This window comes from Harpia harpyja, chromosome 9 (genome assembly GCF_026419915.1).
Source record: "Harpia harpyja isolate bHarHar1 chromosome 9, bHarHar1 primary haplotype, whole genome shotgun sequence".
Classification (NCBI taxonomy): domain Eukaryota; kingdom Metazoa; phylum Chordata; class Aves; order Accipitriformes; family Accipitridae; genus Harpia; species Harpia harpyja.
Window position 1 is genome coordinate 24,773,915 of NC_068948.1, and position 15,337 is coordinate 24,789,251.

The window sequence follows — 15,337 nt, forward strand, 5'->3', positions numbered from 1 at the left end:
CATCAGGTAGGACAAAGTCCTCTGAATAGGCACCTTTTAGGATGTGGATGTTTCTCATTTTATTCTTCTCTTCTTCTCGAATCAGACAGATGCAGAGTTCAGTGCTACGAGTACCCCACCTGCCCGGATGTTGTGAAAGGCAAGTCCTCTTGAGCGTGTTTTGGAGTGGGTGGTGTTTGGGAAAGAGCTCCGTGTTAGTGGAGACCACCATTAACTGTGTGTGTTATAGCCTCTCCAAAGGGAGAAGGCTGTAACTATATGGAGATCCACTTTTGTTCTCTTACCTCTGGGTCAGTAATGGAAGCAGGGTTGGACAGTTGACAGTGACCAAGGAGGAAGGTTGTAGCATCCAGAAAAATAAGTTCAGTCCTATCTGAGAGTCTGTTGAAGCTTTTCTTTTCCTTTCTGGCTGGTTCATGGTGTGTTTTAAAGGAAGCTTTCTATATACCCAGCTCCCAGAGAGGAGGTTGCCTACGTGACCTGTACCTACAGGGAAACATGCATCGACCAACCTGACTTCCTGGCCACCATCGATCTCAACCCCAGATCTCCATATTATTGCCAGGTACCTGTGTCTTGACTGTTTTTATTGGGCTGGTGACTAGCTGCTGGCTCTGTGCTTTATAGTGCCTCCAGATTCAGGACATCTACTCTTTTTTGCTGGGGAAAATCAGATTGCTTGATAGCCACCCTGTCATGCCAGCTGTCTGTTTATGCCTTACACCTTCTTGTCTTCCTGCATCTTTCTGTCTCATCCACCCTGAACTGACTTTTTTCCCCCGCTGCCTGTTCATATCCTGCCAAGACCCATCTGGGAAACCCCTTGTGAGTTTTGTCATGACAGGTCTACTTCTTGCTTCTCCACCGGTATTATGCGTGAGATAGGGATGTTGTCTGCTAGGAATCTCACCTTCCTGGTCTCTTTCCACTGTCTTCTGTATGCCTCACTCTAGTTGAATCACCTCTGTCTCTGTGTCCCGGGGACAAGTTGGCTCTGACTCACTTCCCAACTCACTTCCAGAGAATCTTGGTGCTGCTAGTGAGTTTTTGAGCAAATGCTCTGAATCACCCTGTCAGTGGCTGCTCAGCATGGAAAATGGTCTCCAGTGATCCAGGTGGTTTAGGGTATCCAGCACTTTTGCAGAGTTCAGCAATTTTCTACTGTGCTGCAATGTCGGCGATGTTCTGTTATGCACTGTACAACCTGTCTGCTGTCATCCTAAATGGGAAATTGGAGTTTACCTGTCTCCAAAGGCTGCAAAGACACATTATCTACATCTACTGTGCGTCTTTGAACTGATCAGTCACATTTAACGTTTCCGGAGATCTCCTTTGGTGTGGGCAGTGGTGTTATCATCTCTATGTTGCTGGTTGCATTAGGGTCCCCATTTCTCTGTGCCTCCCTGTGCGAACCCTAACTCTACCTTGAGTGCCTAGGTGATTCACCGCCTGCCCATGCCCAACCTCAAAGACGAGCTGCATTCCTCGGGGTGGAGCGCTGGCTGCCCCTGCTTTGACAATACCACAACGAAAAGGAACAAGCTGATTCTTCCCTGTTTGATTTCTTCCCGCATTTACGTGGTGGATGTGGGTTCACAGTGCCGGGCTCCCAAGCTGTGTAAGGTATGCCTGAGGTGATTCAAAGACAAGCTTCTGGGAAGGAGTTGGGAACTGGTGCTTCTTGAATAATGTAGAGGGAAGAAGGGTTCTCTCTTCATCTTCTCTTCCACCCTGATTTTAGAGAGCTGGGTCACTTTTCCCTCTCGGCTCTCTCCTTTTCAGACCAAGGAAGGCTCCGGTCATCATTGCGTTCCCTTCTGTGTGCCTGTTGCATTCAGAGAGAGTCTAATAACGGGAAGTCATGCAACACACCACACCTGCCCCCCTCCCAAATAGTGAGGTGGACAGAGAAGCTGTTATGAGTTAGGTGTTGCTGCACTCTTGTTGTCTGTGTAGAGGGGAGCTCAGAGGCTTCTGTGCTCCTCTCGAAGGAGGAGCAGGCCCTAGCAAGTGTGAGTTCTGGGAAAGAAAGCTCCGGCAAGCGTCAGAGATTTTCAGAAGTCTCTGATGGCCAAAGGCTCTGCCAGGGAGTGTGAAATGAGCTGAGCAGTCAGAGGCTGAAGTGTGTGTGTGTCAACTTTTTTCAGATGATTGAGCCAGTGGATGTCTTCTGGAAGTGCAACAAGGGATACCTCAATATACCTCGCAGCCTGCCTAATGGCGATATTCTGATTGCCAACACAGGAGATCCATCTGGCAATGCGAAAGGTACTTTGCCCTTTAATAACTCCATGAACAAACTGATTGGTTTGGAAGTGGAGTATGTGATATTTCGTGCATCCCCTTTTTGTATCACAGGTGAATTTATTGTGCTGGATGGAGAGACCTTTGAGCTGAAGGGGAACTGGGAAAATGAGTGTGACAGCCCGCCGAGTGGATATGACTTCTGTTACAAGCCACGCCACAACGTTCTGGTCAGCTCTGCCGGAGTAGTCCCAAAACGTATGGGATATGGATTCAGTCCCGATGACTTCAAGAAAGGTGAGGGAATATGGGTGCAAGTGCTGAGCCAGAATTCACTGAGGTGGTGGGAGGGTGTCGATGCCGTCAAAGAAAGGGCCAGAGCTGGTGAGAGGACACGGGCAGATTTCTTCCCCAATGGCCCATTTTACAGACACGGCTACAGGACGTGCAGCATCTGTCCTTAAGACAGGCTGGTTCCTGTCTTGTCCCACTGCTCCCTAAATCACTGCAGTTTCTCTGCTGATTCTGGCTCATCGCTGCCACGGCTGTCCCTGCCTGTGAGCGTTTTGGGGAGGGATTAGGGTAGCCCTCCCTCTTCTGACGTGGTTTTCCTTTTCCTCAGGGGTCTTTGGGCGCCACCTGAACGTGTGGAACTTGTCCTGCCGCAGCCTCATCCAGTGCTTTGACCTGGGGGAGGACTCTCTGCCCCTGAGCGTTAAATTCCTCCACAACCCCGATGCTGCCGAGGGATATGTCAGCTGTGCCCTGAGTGGCATCGTCTACCGCTTCTACAAGTGCGAGGCAAGTATTGTGCCAGCAGCCAGGGGAGACCTGGCCGTGGTGAGCTACAGAGGGATTGAGAAACACACAGAAGAAATTTTGGGTAGCAGAGAGAAAGAAGGGGGCGTGTGGAGAGTGCAGTGTCCAGACCCTGCTTTGGATGTGTGTGCTAGGACGAGAGGAGTCTGTTCTTCCACTGAGTGTAAAGGGAGCCCATCGTGACCAGCTGGGATGAACATGTGGGGGATTAATTTGAGCGATGAAGACCAGCCTTGCTGTTGGTATCAGACGATGCTGTCCTAATTGTGTCTGCTCATAGTAGCTGGGTGCAGTGGTAGCCTTCCACAGGCAACTTTGCCTAGCTGTGCAAGTGTGTGAGTGCAGGGGAGTGCTCTTGCCTGACCAGCCAGGAACGCTCATGGTGCGGTGCCTGTGTTTCTTGTGCAGAGAGACAACTGGGCAGTGGAGGAGGTGATTCGGATACCGGCCAAGGACGTGACGGGATGGATTATGCCCAAGATGCCAGGTTCGTGTGCCCTGAGGTGGTGTTTCCTTTTTCCTCCGGAGTGTTGTTTTGCACAGCCTGGCAAAGCCCACTCACTGACCGCCAAAGCCTTGCTGCGTAAACACGACAGAAGGCTCGTTGGAGGGGCTGAGGGGCTGCGCACACCCCCAAGAAGACAGTGCTGCCCCAGCTGGAGCCTGTGCACTTGAGCCTGTGAGATGTACAGAATGGCAGGGAGAGATGCGAGCTGGGGTTCGATGCAAGGCATGTTTTCTATTGCTGCTGTCTTCTCTGGAGCTTTTTGTTTCTGTGCCCTAGCATTCACAGTGGACCTTATCATCTCAATGGATGACAAGTACCTCTATCTCAGCAACTGGCTGCATGGAGACATCCGCCAGTATGAGCTCTCCAAAACCTGCAAGCCCAGGCTGGTGGGACAGGTAAGGCAGGAGCAGAAAGGCTTGCGCTGTTGGGTTCCTCGGCAGGATCTGGTGGTGGTTAGATGACAAGGCAACATGTCTCCCACTGCCTCACTTACAGGTGTTTGTGGGAGGCAGTATCCTCAGAGGTGGACCCGTGGCTGTGTGTAGAGACGAAGAGCTGAAGTGCCAGCCAGAGCCCGTGGTGATCAAGGTGAGTTCCGTGGCCTGTTTGCCCTCTGGTGTCCTTTGGACTTTGGCTCTGCTCTGCTAATTCTCTGCCCAGGGTTTCTGGGGTAGGTCGCCACCACGGAGGTGCCCCCATGTCTGCAGCATCTGGTAGCTTGTCTGTGTTGGGAGGGGAGGCAGCCACTCTGCTCTGCTCCCCTGCTCCTGCTTGTGCTTGACTGCTCAAAGAAGGAAGCCAGTAACATCACTGCTGTCTGTTGTGCCTTCAGTGCAAGAGAGTGTACGGCGGCCCTAGTAAAATGCAGCTCAGTGTGGATGGCAAGAGGCTGTACGTCACCAACTCCTTATACAGCACATGGGACAAGCAGTTCTACCCAAACTTGGTCAAGTAAGAAACATTTGGGAGACAAGGGGTCTCTTTTGCATGGCCTCTCTGTTAGAAACAGGAAAGGTGCCTCATCAGGGGGGCTACAAGGACGTGTTTGTGATTGCAAGGGGACAGCTCTTTCTAACACCATCCCCGCAGCTTCCTCATGTTGAATTTCACATTGTGAGTTGACTCACAAACATCTCTGGCTGGGCAAGGTGCAGCTGCTGCCTGTGTGGAGCTGCAGTGCCAGGGATTGGCTTGGGAGAGCCTAAGTGTTTCAGTCTGAAAGGTGGAGTGAATCCATCTATGGATCTCTGGGAGCCAGGCCACATCTCTGCTACAGCATCTCCCAGTGTATCCACCAGAGATGTTTCGATTTAGCAAAGCAGACGATGATCTCCAACACCAAGGCAAGCTCCGGCCTGCCTGTCACATCATGCCTAGCAGATACGGAACAGGAGGGTGAAGGGCAGGATCTCTTGAACAGGACCATGGTTTGCTTGTCTGTAATAGCTGTGCTCTTGTCCCCTCGCAGGGAAGGCTCTGTCATGCTGCAGATTGATGTAGACACTGAGAAAGGAGGCCTGACCGTGAACAAGAACTTCCTGGTGGATTTTGGAAAGGAACCCAATGGGCCTTGCCTTGCCCATGACATCCACTTCCCTTGTGGGGATTCCACCACCGATATCTTGGCCTAGGCGCCATGTGAAAGACTCCCTTCTTCTCTCTCTTCTGTAGTGCAGCCATTAAGAGCGTAGGGTAATTGGGTCTGGGGGTCCTCATTCATTGCTGGAGTCTAGATTTCTGCTAACATAAGCTATGGAAGCTCTGCCTTGTTGCGAGGGTTTGGTTCAGGCCAGTGAACAACGACACAGGCATGTTTTCAGTGCAAAGCAATCCCTGGGTGTGATTCACAGAGCAGAGCCCAGGGCGATTGCTCAGATACAGACACGTGCAGTGCGCACAGGGCCTTTCGGCAGACATCTCCATACCCACCATGCCTTGCCTCATTGCTACAGGCCTGTCGGACACCTGCCTTGATGTCCCCAGCCTGTTAGCAATCGCTGTCTAGTACCGGGGCCGGTAGCAAGGTGTTGGACTCTCAGTTATGCTTCAGAGCTTGTTCACCCTTGAAAACTAAGGCAAAAGAAAGTGAAGTGCCCAGTTTGTCCGAGTTACTGTTCTTCAGCCAGGACATTCCTGGATAGTCTTCCCCTGGCACAAGAGCCCTCTTGGCTCGCTTCTCACGTGCTTGGGTCGGTATGCATTATAGCTGAAGGAGTATGAAGTGCTTTATTTCAAAAAGAGGTGCCTGTTTCATGACACTGGTTTGCTCTTGTGTTCTGCTTTAAACAAGAATAAAATTGTTCTTTGCATCAGCTGGATCTTCACGTGTCTTATTTCATTGAAGCCTTTCTATATTGTTTTCAGCAGTGGTTAATGATTAGGTCAGGGGTTTAGAAATCCCTATGACAGAAACACTGTCTGGTCAGGAGTGCCTGTTAGTCTTCCTGAAACCCAAAGGTTGCAAAAATGTGGATCTAATGTGAATCCTTACAAATTTTAGCTTTTTCCATATTTACCTTGGAAGAAAAGATCTTTGCTTTCTTTCTTCACACTTCCCATGGACAAACATATTGCTACAGCTCTCTTGTGCCCCCTTAATGGTCCCAGGAGAAAAACACTCCCTTCTGGAGAACAGTTCCATAGCTTCAATGAGGTGTCCAAGAGGTCTGGGAGAAATTGCCCCCTTGGGGGTCCTCTTCTCACTGGCTAGAGAGGACGACATTAGACGAGGTCTTGAGTTTCAGGAGGTGAGAGGCATCCCTGGGGTGCTGCTTGAGGGTAACACCCCGTTCTGATCCTCCAGAGCTGCCTTGTTTGAAGGCCTTCTCGGGGGATGTCCCTGCTGTTGAGGTGGCTTTGGAATGAGCCTTATCTCACCTGCTCTCAGACCCTGCAAAGCCTCTCTCTCAGTAGAGGTGCCTCCTCCTCTCCCTTGGCTGGAGGGAGAGTCTGGCCAGCAGACATCCCTATGCCAGCGTGTGGTCCAGGTGGCTGGAGGCAGCTGTGCCAAATCCACCCTGGAAACCCCTCCTTGGGGTGGGGCCAGGCACCATCCACCTTAACGCAGGGAAGAACTCCCTTACCGAATGGCCTTCTTTATGGGGTCGATCAGAGAGTCTGCTGTCCCTCACACTGTCAACTGACCGCCCTCTCTGACTTGCAGGTGGTCACACAGCAAGGCGAGGACTCAGTCTGGGCTTTGAGCTGCAGCTGGACCGTGAAGACCAACAGGCAACGGTGCAGAGGTGACCCAGCAACTTGTTCCACCATCAGGCCATGCTATGCCCAAGCTGGATGGATGCAGACATGTTTCTGCTGGTATGAGCGAATTCCTTTGTCCCCTCCAAGGCCTGTTCCCAGGTCCTTGGGTCCTGATTTCAGTGTTTCAGGTCGTGTGGGCCTTTCCTCACGCTTGCGCATGAGTTACCCCGAGGAACGTGGAACGCGGTGCATCTGCAGTGGCTGAATGTGCCTTACCTGAGGAGATGGTGAATTGGGGTGGCTGAAGTTGGATGCTTCGACTGTTCCCTCTCGTGGTTATTTGGAAGATAGGCTTCTCCCTGGTGCCAGCACCCGCCAAGTCCTTCCCAGCTTCCAACAGCTTCCCAAAAGTGCTTTGTTCTGGGGTACAAGCTCGGATGGAAGATGGCGTTTCATGAAGGGCATCCTTAGACTGCACTACTCATTAATGCACCAATTTAAGATGAGGCTTGTAGCTGGAAACTAATGTCTTGAAAAAACTTGCTGACAGTGCAGCTGTTGTGAGTGCTCCATTCTGCCCTGGGTCTTCTTTTCAGAGGAACCTTCAATTTTCTGTCCCCTTCCAGATAGCAGCAGAGGCAAGAAATAATCCCAGCCTATATTCCACTCTAAGCAGCAGAAAACCCACACATTTGATCTCCTCCCCTCTAGTCTGCAGGCTGCAGCAGATGAATATTGAGATCTCCTAACCCTCCTGAATGCTTTTTGCTGTGCTTTTGTAGCATTTGCTCATTTCAGTGTTTAGAAGCCTGGCTGAATATGTGGAAATAGCACTGAGTGTGAATGTGACCTTTGCTTTCTTTAAGGGATGTTGCCAGGGAGAGGATGCAAATATAACTTTCTGTCTGTTTCTTAAAGTATTTTGCAGAGGAATCATAGATATTGCAGAGAATGGAAAAGGGTATTGCTTAGGTTGTTTTACCATAGATAAAAATATTGTCTCCTATAATAGATGAAAAAAACACTGATACATATTCTGCCTTTACATTCATAGTAGGATGAATAGCGACTGACCAGAAACTCATACAGAGAAGTGTAAAATGAGTCCTTGGAGTGGAGCCTGAAATGTTTAGGTAAACTGCTCAGCATATGTATTCCTGGTTTGCATTTCCTTCTCCATCACTGGAGGAAAGTCAACTGTTCTTGTTTTCAATTGTTACAAGGTTGGAGTCTGATTTGCAGTGCTCGTAGGGACTTTTGAGGAAAGTTGCCAATGCCTGTCTTTAGGCAGAGGCATGGAAGAGGAGAAAAAGCAGGTCCTGCTCGTCCGTCCTCCCCAGCTGCATCGTGCTGCCACTCCTCTTGTGTCAAATGGAGTGATTGTGCAGTTGTGGGAGGAGTCGGTCGGAGGAGCTGATCCGGCAGAAAACTGCGCTGCCAGAAAAGTGACTCACCGTCCATCTCCCTGTGGCTGCACATGGCAGGGCCCTTCAGCAGCAGCCTGAAGTCACTTCTCATTACATGGTGTCTGAAATCACAACCTAAGGATGTGGGTGTCGGATGGGTTTGTCCGGTTGCAGCTGTGGGCTGCAGTGGGGAGGGGTGATCCCACTGCTGCCATGCTTCTGGCCAGACCTTTCTGCGCCCTCCCCTGTGACTCCTGCTCCAACAGCAAACCGCTCATTTGGAGGGGAAGGGGCAGCTGAAATAGTAGCGGAGAAAAGGCAGAGAGGTGCCTTGAGGGAGAAGAAGTGTAGTTGTGCTATGCTGATGTTCCCTCCAGCAAACCTGGTAGCCTGCACATGGAAATGTGTTTTGAAGTGACGTGCTGAGGGGCACCACGTGTCCTGGGTGTGAGTCCAGTAGCCCTGTGACATTTGGTTTGTTTCTGCTCAGTGAGGGGATCGATAGATCCAGGGTGTTGGGTCTGAGCTTTGCACAGTCTGCTTGCTTTTAAAAACATTTGCCTTTTGTCTTAGATGTGCCTCTGCACTTCAGGCTGTTTGCGTACCACTTGCACCAAAGTTTTGAGCACTCTGTCTTTCTATCTCACATGCCTTTGGTGGACTCTTCTGTGCTGCCCCCAGAGTCATTTGTGTCTTGCTACTGCCTATGTGCAGTGAGCTGTGCCACCTGCCATCGACTTCGTGTTGCTCCGCTGGGGATCTGCAGCTGTCAGGGAGGTTGTCTGCCAGGAATCTCACCGTCCTGCTCCTTTCTGCTCTCTCCTCTGCCCTGGCAAGAGGTGAGCTCAGCTGGTTTTACTCGGTGTTTGCCTGCACCTACAGATTCTCTGGCTGAGGCTGGGAGCAGTGTCCCCTGAGCCTGGTTCATGAAGTCTAATGGCTCAGCCGCGTAGGGCATCCAGCAGCTTTGGCAGCGTGCCTTGTAACGTCCACGCTGTTGTGTTGTCCACTCTACTAACCACCCTTTCTCATCATATATGGAAAATCAGATTTGACCTCCATGAGGCTGTAAATTCTGTTTATCTTCTCAAACCATCTCTCTGAACAGATTAGTCTGCTCTTGCAAAGAGTATTCTATAAACCAATGTGTCTGTGGCAGAATCTGTCTCTCCCATCCTTGGAGCAGGAGACTCTGGAGTGGACACATACATAGTTGCCTGCATTGCCTTTATGCTGTGGAGAGAGAAAAGGGCATCCGGGGAGTATGTTCCAAGTCATTCAAGTTGGTCATTTCAAATAGGTTAGATGAGTGACACCCAGAAAAACTATCTTCTGATTTATTCTCTCCTGAGGCTGTTTGCCTAAAATGCTTCAAAGCATTGTGAACTTTGAATCCAGTGTTGAGGGCACTGGAAAAGTCCTATCTCTGGCTTCAAACAGGACATTTACAGCTCTCTTATTTATTTAGATAGTTGTTGTTCAGGTGTTCATTGGCATGGGATGTGTAATCCAGTTCCTGAAAGAATGTAGGACTTCAGCTTTCAGCTTTCCACATGTCTCAGGCAGAGATGTGCTACCAAACAGAAGCAGCAAGCACAGTGTTACTCTCACTCAGTCCCTAGAGGCAGTCTCAGTGCAGCAAGGCTTAAGTGACTGTTTGCATTAAGGTCCCCTTTTCTCTCTGCCTCTCCAAGTGAAATAATTCTGCCTTTGACTGGCTGTGTGATCCACTGCCTATCCATGCCCAACCTGAAAGATGAGCGTCAGCACTTCAGGGTGGAATGGAGGTATCACTGTGGTGGGTTGACCCTGGCTGGACGCCAGGTGCCCACCAAAGCCGTTCTATCACTCCCCCTCCTCAGCTGGACAGGGGAGAGAAAATATAACAAAGAGCTTGTGGGTCGAGATAAGGACAGGAGAGATCACTCACCAATTACCATCACGGGCAAAACAGACTCAGCTTGAGGAAAAATAACTCAATTTATTACAAATCAACCAGAGTAGGGTAATGAGAAATAAAACCAAATCTCAGAACACCTTCCCTCCACCCCTCCCGTCTTCCCGGGCACAACTTCACTCCTGGATTCTCTACCAACCCCCCCCCAGTGGCACAGGGGGACAGGGAATGGGGTTTACGGTCAGTTCATCACACGTTATTTTCTGCCGCTTCATCCTCCTCAGGGGGAGGACTCATCACACTCTTCCCCTGCTCCAGCGTGGGGTCCCTCCCACGGGAGACAGTCCTCCACGAACTTCTCCAACATGGGTCCTTCCCACGGGCTGCAGTTCTTCACAAACTGCTCCAGCATGGGTCCTTTCCACGGCGTGCAGTCCTCCAGGAGCACACTGCTCCAGCGTGGGTCCCCCACGGGGTCACAAGTCCTGCCAGAAAACCTGCTCCGTGGGCTCCTCTCTCCACAGATCCGCAGGTCCTGCCAGGAGCCTGCTCCAGCGCAGGGTTTCCACGGGGTCACAGCCTCCTTCGGGAACCCACCTGCTCTGGCATGGGGTCCTCCACGGGCTGCAGGTGGATATCTGCTCCACCGTGGACCTCCATGGACTGCAGGGGGACAGCCTGCCTCACCATGGTCTTCACCACGGGCTGCAGGGGAATCTCTGCTCCGGCGCCTGGAGCATCTCCTCCCCCTCCTTCTTCACTGACCTTGGTGTCCGCAGGGTTGTTTCTCTTACATGTTCTCACTCCTCTCTCCGGCTGCTCTTTCCGTCTGTCCCAACTTTTTTTTTCCTTCTTAAAAATGTTATCACAGAGGCGTTACCACTATCGCTGATTGGCTCAGCCTTGGCCGGCGGTGGGTCCATCTCAGAGCCGGCTGGTATTGGCTCTGTCGGACACAGGGGAAGCTTCCAGCAGCTTCTTACAGAAGCCACCCCTGTAACCCCCCCCCGCTACCAAAACCTTGCCACACAAAGCCAATACAATCACATGTTTTGTAGATGTGTCATCAAGGAAAAGAAACAAGGTGATTCTTCTGAGTTTAATTTTTTCCTTATTTTGTGTGGTGGATAGGAGAACAAACTTCTGAGCTCTCAAGCTGTGTATGCTATGCCTGAGGTAACATGCCTCTGAGAAGGAGATGAGATCTGGAGCTTTTGGAAGAAGATACAAGGAAAAGGAGTTTTGGATTACCCCTCAATGCTTGTGTAGGCAAATATGGAACTGGGACTCATCAGTAGTCACTTAAAATACAAGTCATTAAAAAGGAGATCTTAGATACAGAAAAACAGTAAAAAGTGGGAGACACTTATATTAGGGTATAGTTCCTTTGTCCATAATACCAGCTTTCTTGTTCTTTTTCAGAGGAGGTTGGTGGATTTGGGAAGGAACTCAACCAGGTTTGCATGCTCATGATAGTTGCTTCTCTTGTGGAGACTGCACATCTGATGTCAAGGTGTAGCAATGCAAGGAAGAGCCCAGATTCCTTTCTCTGTTCTCAAATGTAGTTGTTAGAGAAGGACATAAAGTGACTTTTTTCAGCAGAGACTTTGTCCACAACTTGAATCACCATGGTTTAGTATGTACTGCAGAAGCTGTTTTACTCCAGTGATCAGATTGAGAAAGAACAATTCCTCCGTTGGTCTTTTTCTGCACCTAACAGACAAGTGCCAGTGAGGTGACCTCCCGTTGTCACCTTCCTTTCTATCAGCAGTGCAATTTCACATTTCTTAGTTGTCATATTTTTCCTCACCCAACAGAAGGTTTCTGATGAGCGCATGTATCAGTCTGCCAGCTTCAAAAAATCATCCCCTTTTTCCTCTCTGTTTCATGTTCACTGCTCATGGGAGAGTTCGGACGCCTTCATATACACATTGGCAATGATTCCTTGGTGCTTGTAGATGAAATGCCAGGCCCCACAGCAGTTCAGGTAGGAATGACAAATGGAAATGGGGGCTCACTCCATGAATTTAAATTTGTCAGCAAAGCTCTGCTTCAGAACATCATCAAAACCGACTGGCAGCTGCTTATAATCAGACTCCCTGCAGGTCAGGATCATTAGGCAGTAAACACTGATGTGCAGAGCTGTGGGGGCTCCAATCTAGCACTCTCTAAGCCACATCTTGAAGAAGTTGACAGTAGACTTTATTAAGCTTCCCATACCACATCAGCAGCTTGTAAATTAACCTCCAAACCTTGCCCCTGCTGTTTGAGGTGATAAATTGTGCCTTTTTTGACACAAGGGTTGGATGGTGTGGTTTTCCTTCTGTTCCTGAAGAGGGGAATGGACTGGAACAGAGTGAAACCTTTGGGAGATGTGGAGCCTGGGAAGGTCAAGGAGAATGTACCTCTGCTGGCATTTTTTGCTGGGGCACTGGCACTGGCTACAGTCTTTCCAAACTCTGCTGCTCTCATGGTGCTTAGTGCCTTGCTGACCTGTTTGAGTGTGGCAGAAAACTGTAAAGAGAGTATGGAGGCCAGGACAAAAGTATAGGACTGAGGGATTTAAGAATGCAAGATGATGAGCAACATTTAGACATCCTGGAGCACCTCCAGGGTTTTATGGCACGGTGAGGTGGGAAGCGAGAGAACGTCCTCCCTGGAGAACGAGGGGAAGGTTGGAGGGTGCTCCCATAGTTGGGACAGATCTTGCTTGGGTGTTTAGAGCAGACGTGGTTTTCTTGGTGAGGCAAGGTCTTCTCCCAACACATTTAGTGCGCTGGGCCAGTCTGCACCAGGTTGCATCACCTTGTCTCGCCCATTACCAAAATTATAGCATGTTCTTCCCTATCAGGGTTGGAAGAGATGGTCAGGAGGAGGGGAGTAGTTGCCACCTGACTGTGGGCTGTCCAGTGAGGCCCCTGATTGCTTTTCCATGTCATGGCTTCCCATCTCTGCCTGCCATAGGGAGCTTTTCTTGGGCCGAGAGCAGACCACACTGATTGTGTTCTCTGCTAACCATCGCTTGCTTGCTTGTTGGTGTTGCTGAGCCTGCTCTTATCCTTCCTACTATCAGTTTTAATTAGAAAACTCTACATCCCCATAGCTTGGTTTTGTGAGAGGTGCCAAAGACGTCACCAAGGAAAGCCAAATAGGATGACCAGCAAACTTTGTTAATGAGTGGAAGACTAATGAACTTTTTAATTAGCAGGTGTGCAGGTGCAAGAAGAAGGTGCAGTGAGACATGCACATTGTGACAGCAGAAGCATGCAAAGAGGCATCACCTGAGCACCTGAAATTGCCTCTGATGGAGCAGGAGCTTCTCTCATGTCCTTGGGCCTGGTCGTGCTTCCTGCCCGCCAGGCAAATAAGGACGGCAGCAACTGAGGTACAATGCCTGAATCTCTCTTGGTTTTGATCGGGGAAAGATGGGCAGTTCCACCCAGCTCAGAGCAGCATGGGAGAGCAATGGTGAGCTCTGTGCAGTCAAGCAGAGGAGAGGGAAGGGTCGTTTTGAGTTGCTCTGAGGAGGACAGCTAGCTAGCTCCAGCTATGGAGCTGCTCATGGACTGGGGGCTTCCTTCTGATTCTTGAGGTGTGAGCTCTTGAAATCTGCCCAGTGATGATCGGAAGCCAGGTTGGTTCCCAACACTGTCACCTCTTTGTGAGCCCAGGACAAGCTTGCTGCCCTTAGGAGACATAGAAGAGTTTGCATCTGAGAATCGGAGATGGAGACAGATTCTTTGCTTCCACTTGTGCAAGTGTGGCCCAAAAAACGCATGGCATGTTGTGAAAATGTGTGGGTTGCAGTCTGATGAAGCAGAGCATTGACAGGCTATAGGCACTGCAAGAGGCAGACCCAGGCTGAAAGCTGTCCCAGGCAAGCAATACTGAAAGTCTCTGTGCTGCATTTTACAGAAAAGGTTGTACCAGCTACTTCCACATCTCTCTGCAGTAGGAGTTTGCTGGTGAAGGATGGGATGTGCAAACTCCTGCAAAAGCAGTGCCACAAGTCCTGTTCAGAAGCACACATCTATAAAATAAACTCTTTGAGAATTACTGTAAAAGGGCTATGACTGTTCTTAATCCAGAGGGAGAAATCTAGCAATATCCTGCTAGGCTTAGAAAGCAGTGCACAGCCCTAGGAGGCATCACTGTGTCCTTCACCTTCAGAGTGCTGCTGGCTTCATACAGCTGAAGTAGAAGTGTTTAACATTCATATAGCCATGAGGGTGGAAAGATGGCCATTGTTCAGCACTCTGGGTCTTTCGGCATTGGCCTGTCAGTCTTTGTTTTGTCCAATGTGGATTTACAGTGGTCTTTCATTGAGTGTCCTTACCTTTGGAGATGGTGTCATCCTGTACACATTGAACCTGGTGTTACACTTAAGCCCTGAAGTCCAGTGTGGAGGCCAGTGCCTTCATCCAGTTTGGCCTGGTGCAGCTGAACTCCCCCATGTACAGTGTAGCTCTTCGATACCTCTTTCTTCTGGCGTCCTTTGCAGTTCCTCCTTATGTTTGCTAGTTTTTCTGACATCCAAGAAAGGTCCCTCTGCTCGGGTCTTCCAGGTCCTAGGTGGAAACCATGCTCAATTAAATGGGCTGTTCTAATGCTGTGGAAAAGCCATCCAGAAGTGTCTCCATTACATGTCTGATTTGATATGAGGATAGAATTTCTTTCCATGTGGTTACTCTTGCCCAGCATGTCAACTTATTTCATAGTCAATAACATAAGGCTTTGAGCCACTACTGTGCATGCTTTCTCCTTTCATCCACGATACTATTTTAACACCTTCTCCTTGCCTTATAGTGAACCTTGATGTAACTGGGACGCAGCTGGTCAGTAATACATTGACTGGTAGCATAGAAGTGGCTGGCTTGGTAATGATCCCTCTCCTGACTGTCTTTGTCCCTTGCACTGAAAATGCTGAGATGGATTTCAGCTAAACAAATCACAACTTCTTCCAAGTGCAGCAGTTTGATGCTCCTCTCTCACAGAACAGATCAAGTGTTTGGCTGTTCCCATGTCCGCCTGTCACTTGTTTAAAGTGCTGTTCTGGAAGCCATTTAATTACAGCCCTACTGAGATTGGCTAAGCTGTCCTCTCTTCTGATGGAGGTCTCCCGAGGGCTTCTTTAATGGTGCTGTCAGATGTTTCTGCATTCCTGCGTGGAGCAATTACTTATCCTGTGTAATTTGCCCACTGATTGAGGAGTTCTTCCACAAGATACGATGCTCGTTCACGTTCCATGGCACTTGGTGT

General features: G+C 49.7%; 1 protein-coding gene across 1 annotated transcript; it reads left to right on the plus strand.

Moving 5' to 3' along the window:
- LOC128145681 (methanethiol oxidase-like) lies at positions 1-5,886 on the plus strand. Its single transcript, XM_052796197.1, has 11 exons — positions 1-139; positions 453-565; positions 1,438-1,623; positions 2,148-2,268; positions 2,359-2,541; positions 2,867-3,049; positions 3,476-3,550; positions 3,848-3,969; positions 4,070-4,162; positions 4,407-4,525; positions 5,043-5,886. The coding sequence occupies exons 3-11, from the start codon at positions 1,456-1,458 to the stop codon at positions 5,203-5,205; spliced, it is 1,227 nt and encodes a 408-aa protein (XP_052652157.1). The 5' UTR covers positions 1-139; positions 453-565; positions 1,438-1,455; the 3' UTR covers positions 5,206-5,886.
- The last annotated feature ends 9,451 nt before the right edge of the window (positions 5,887-15,337 follow it).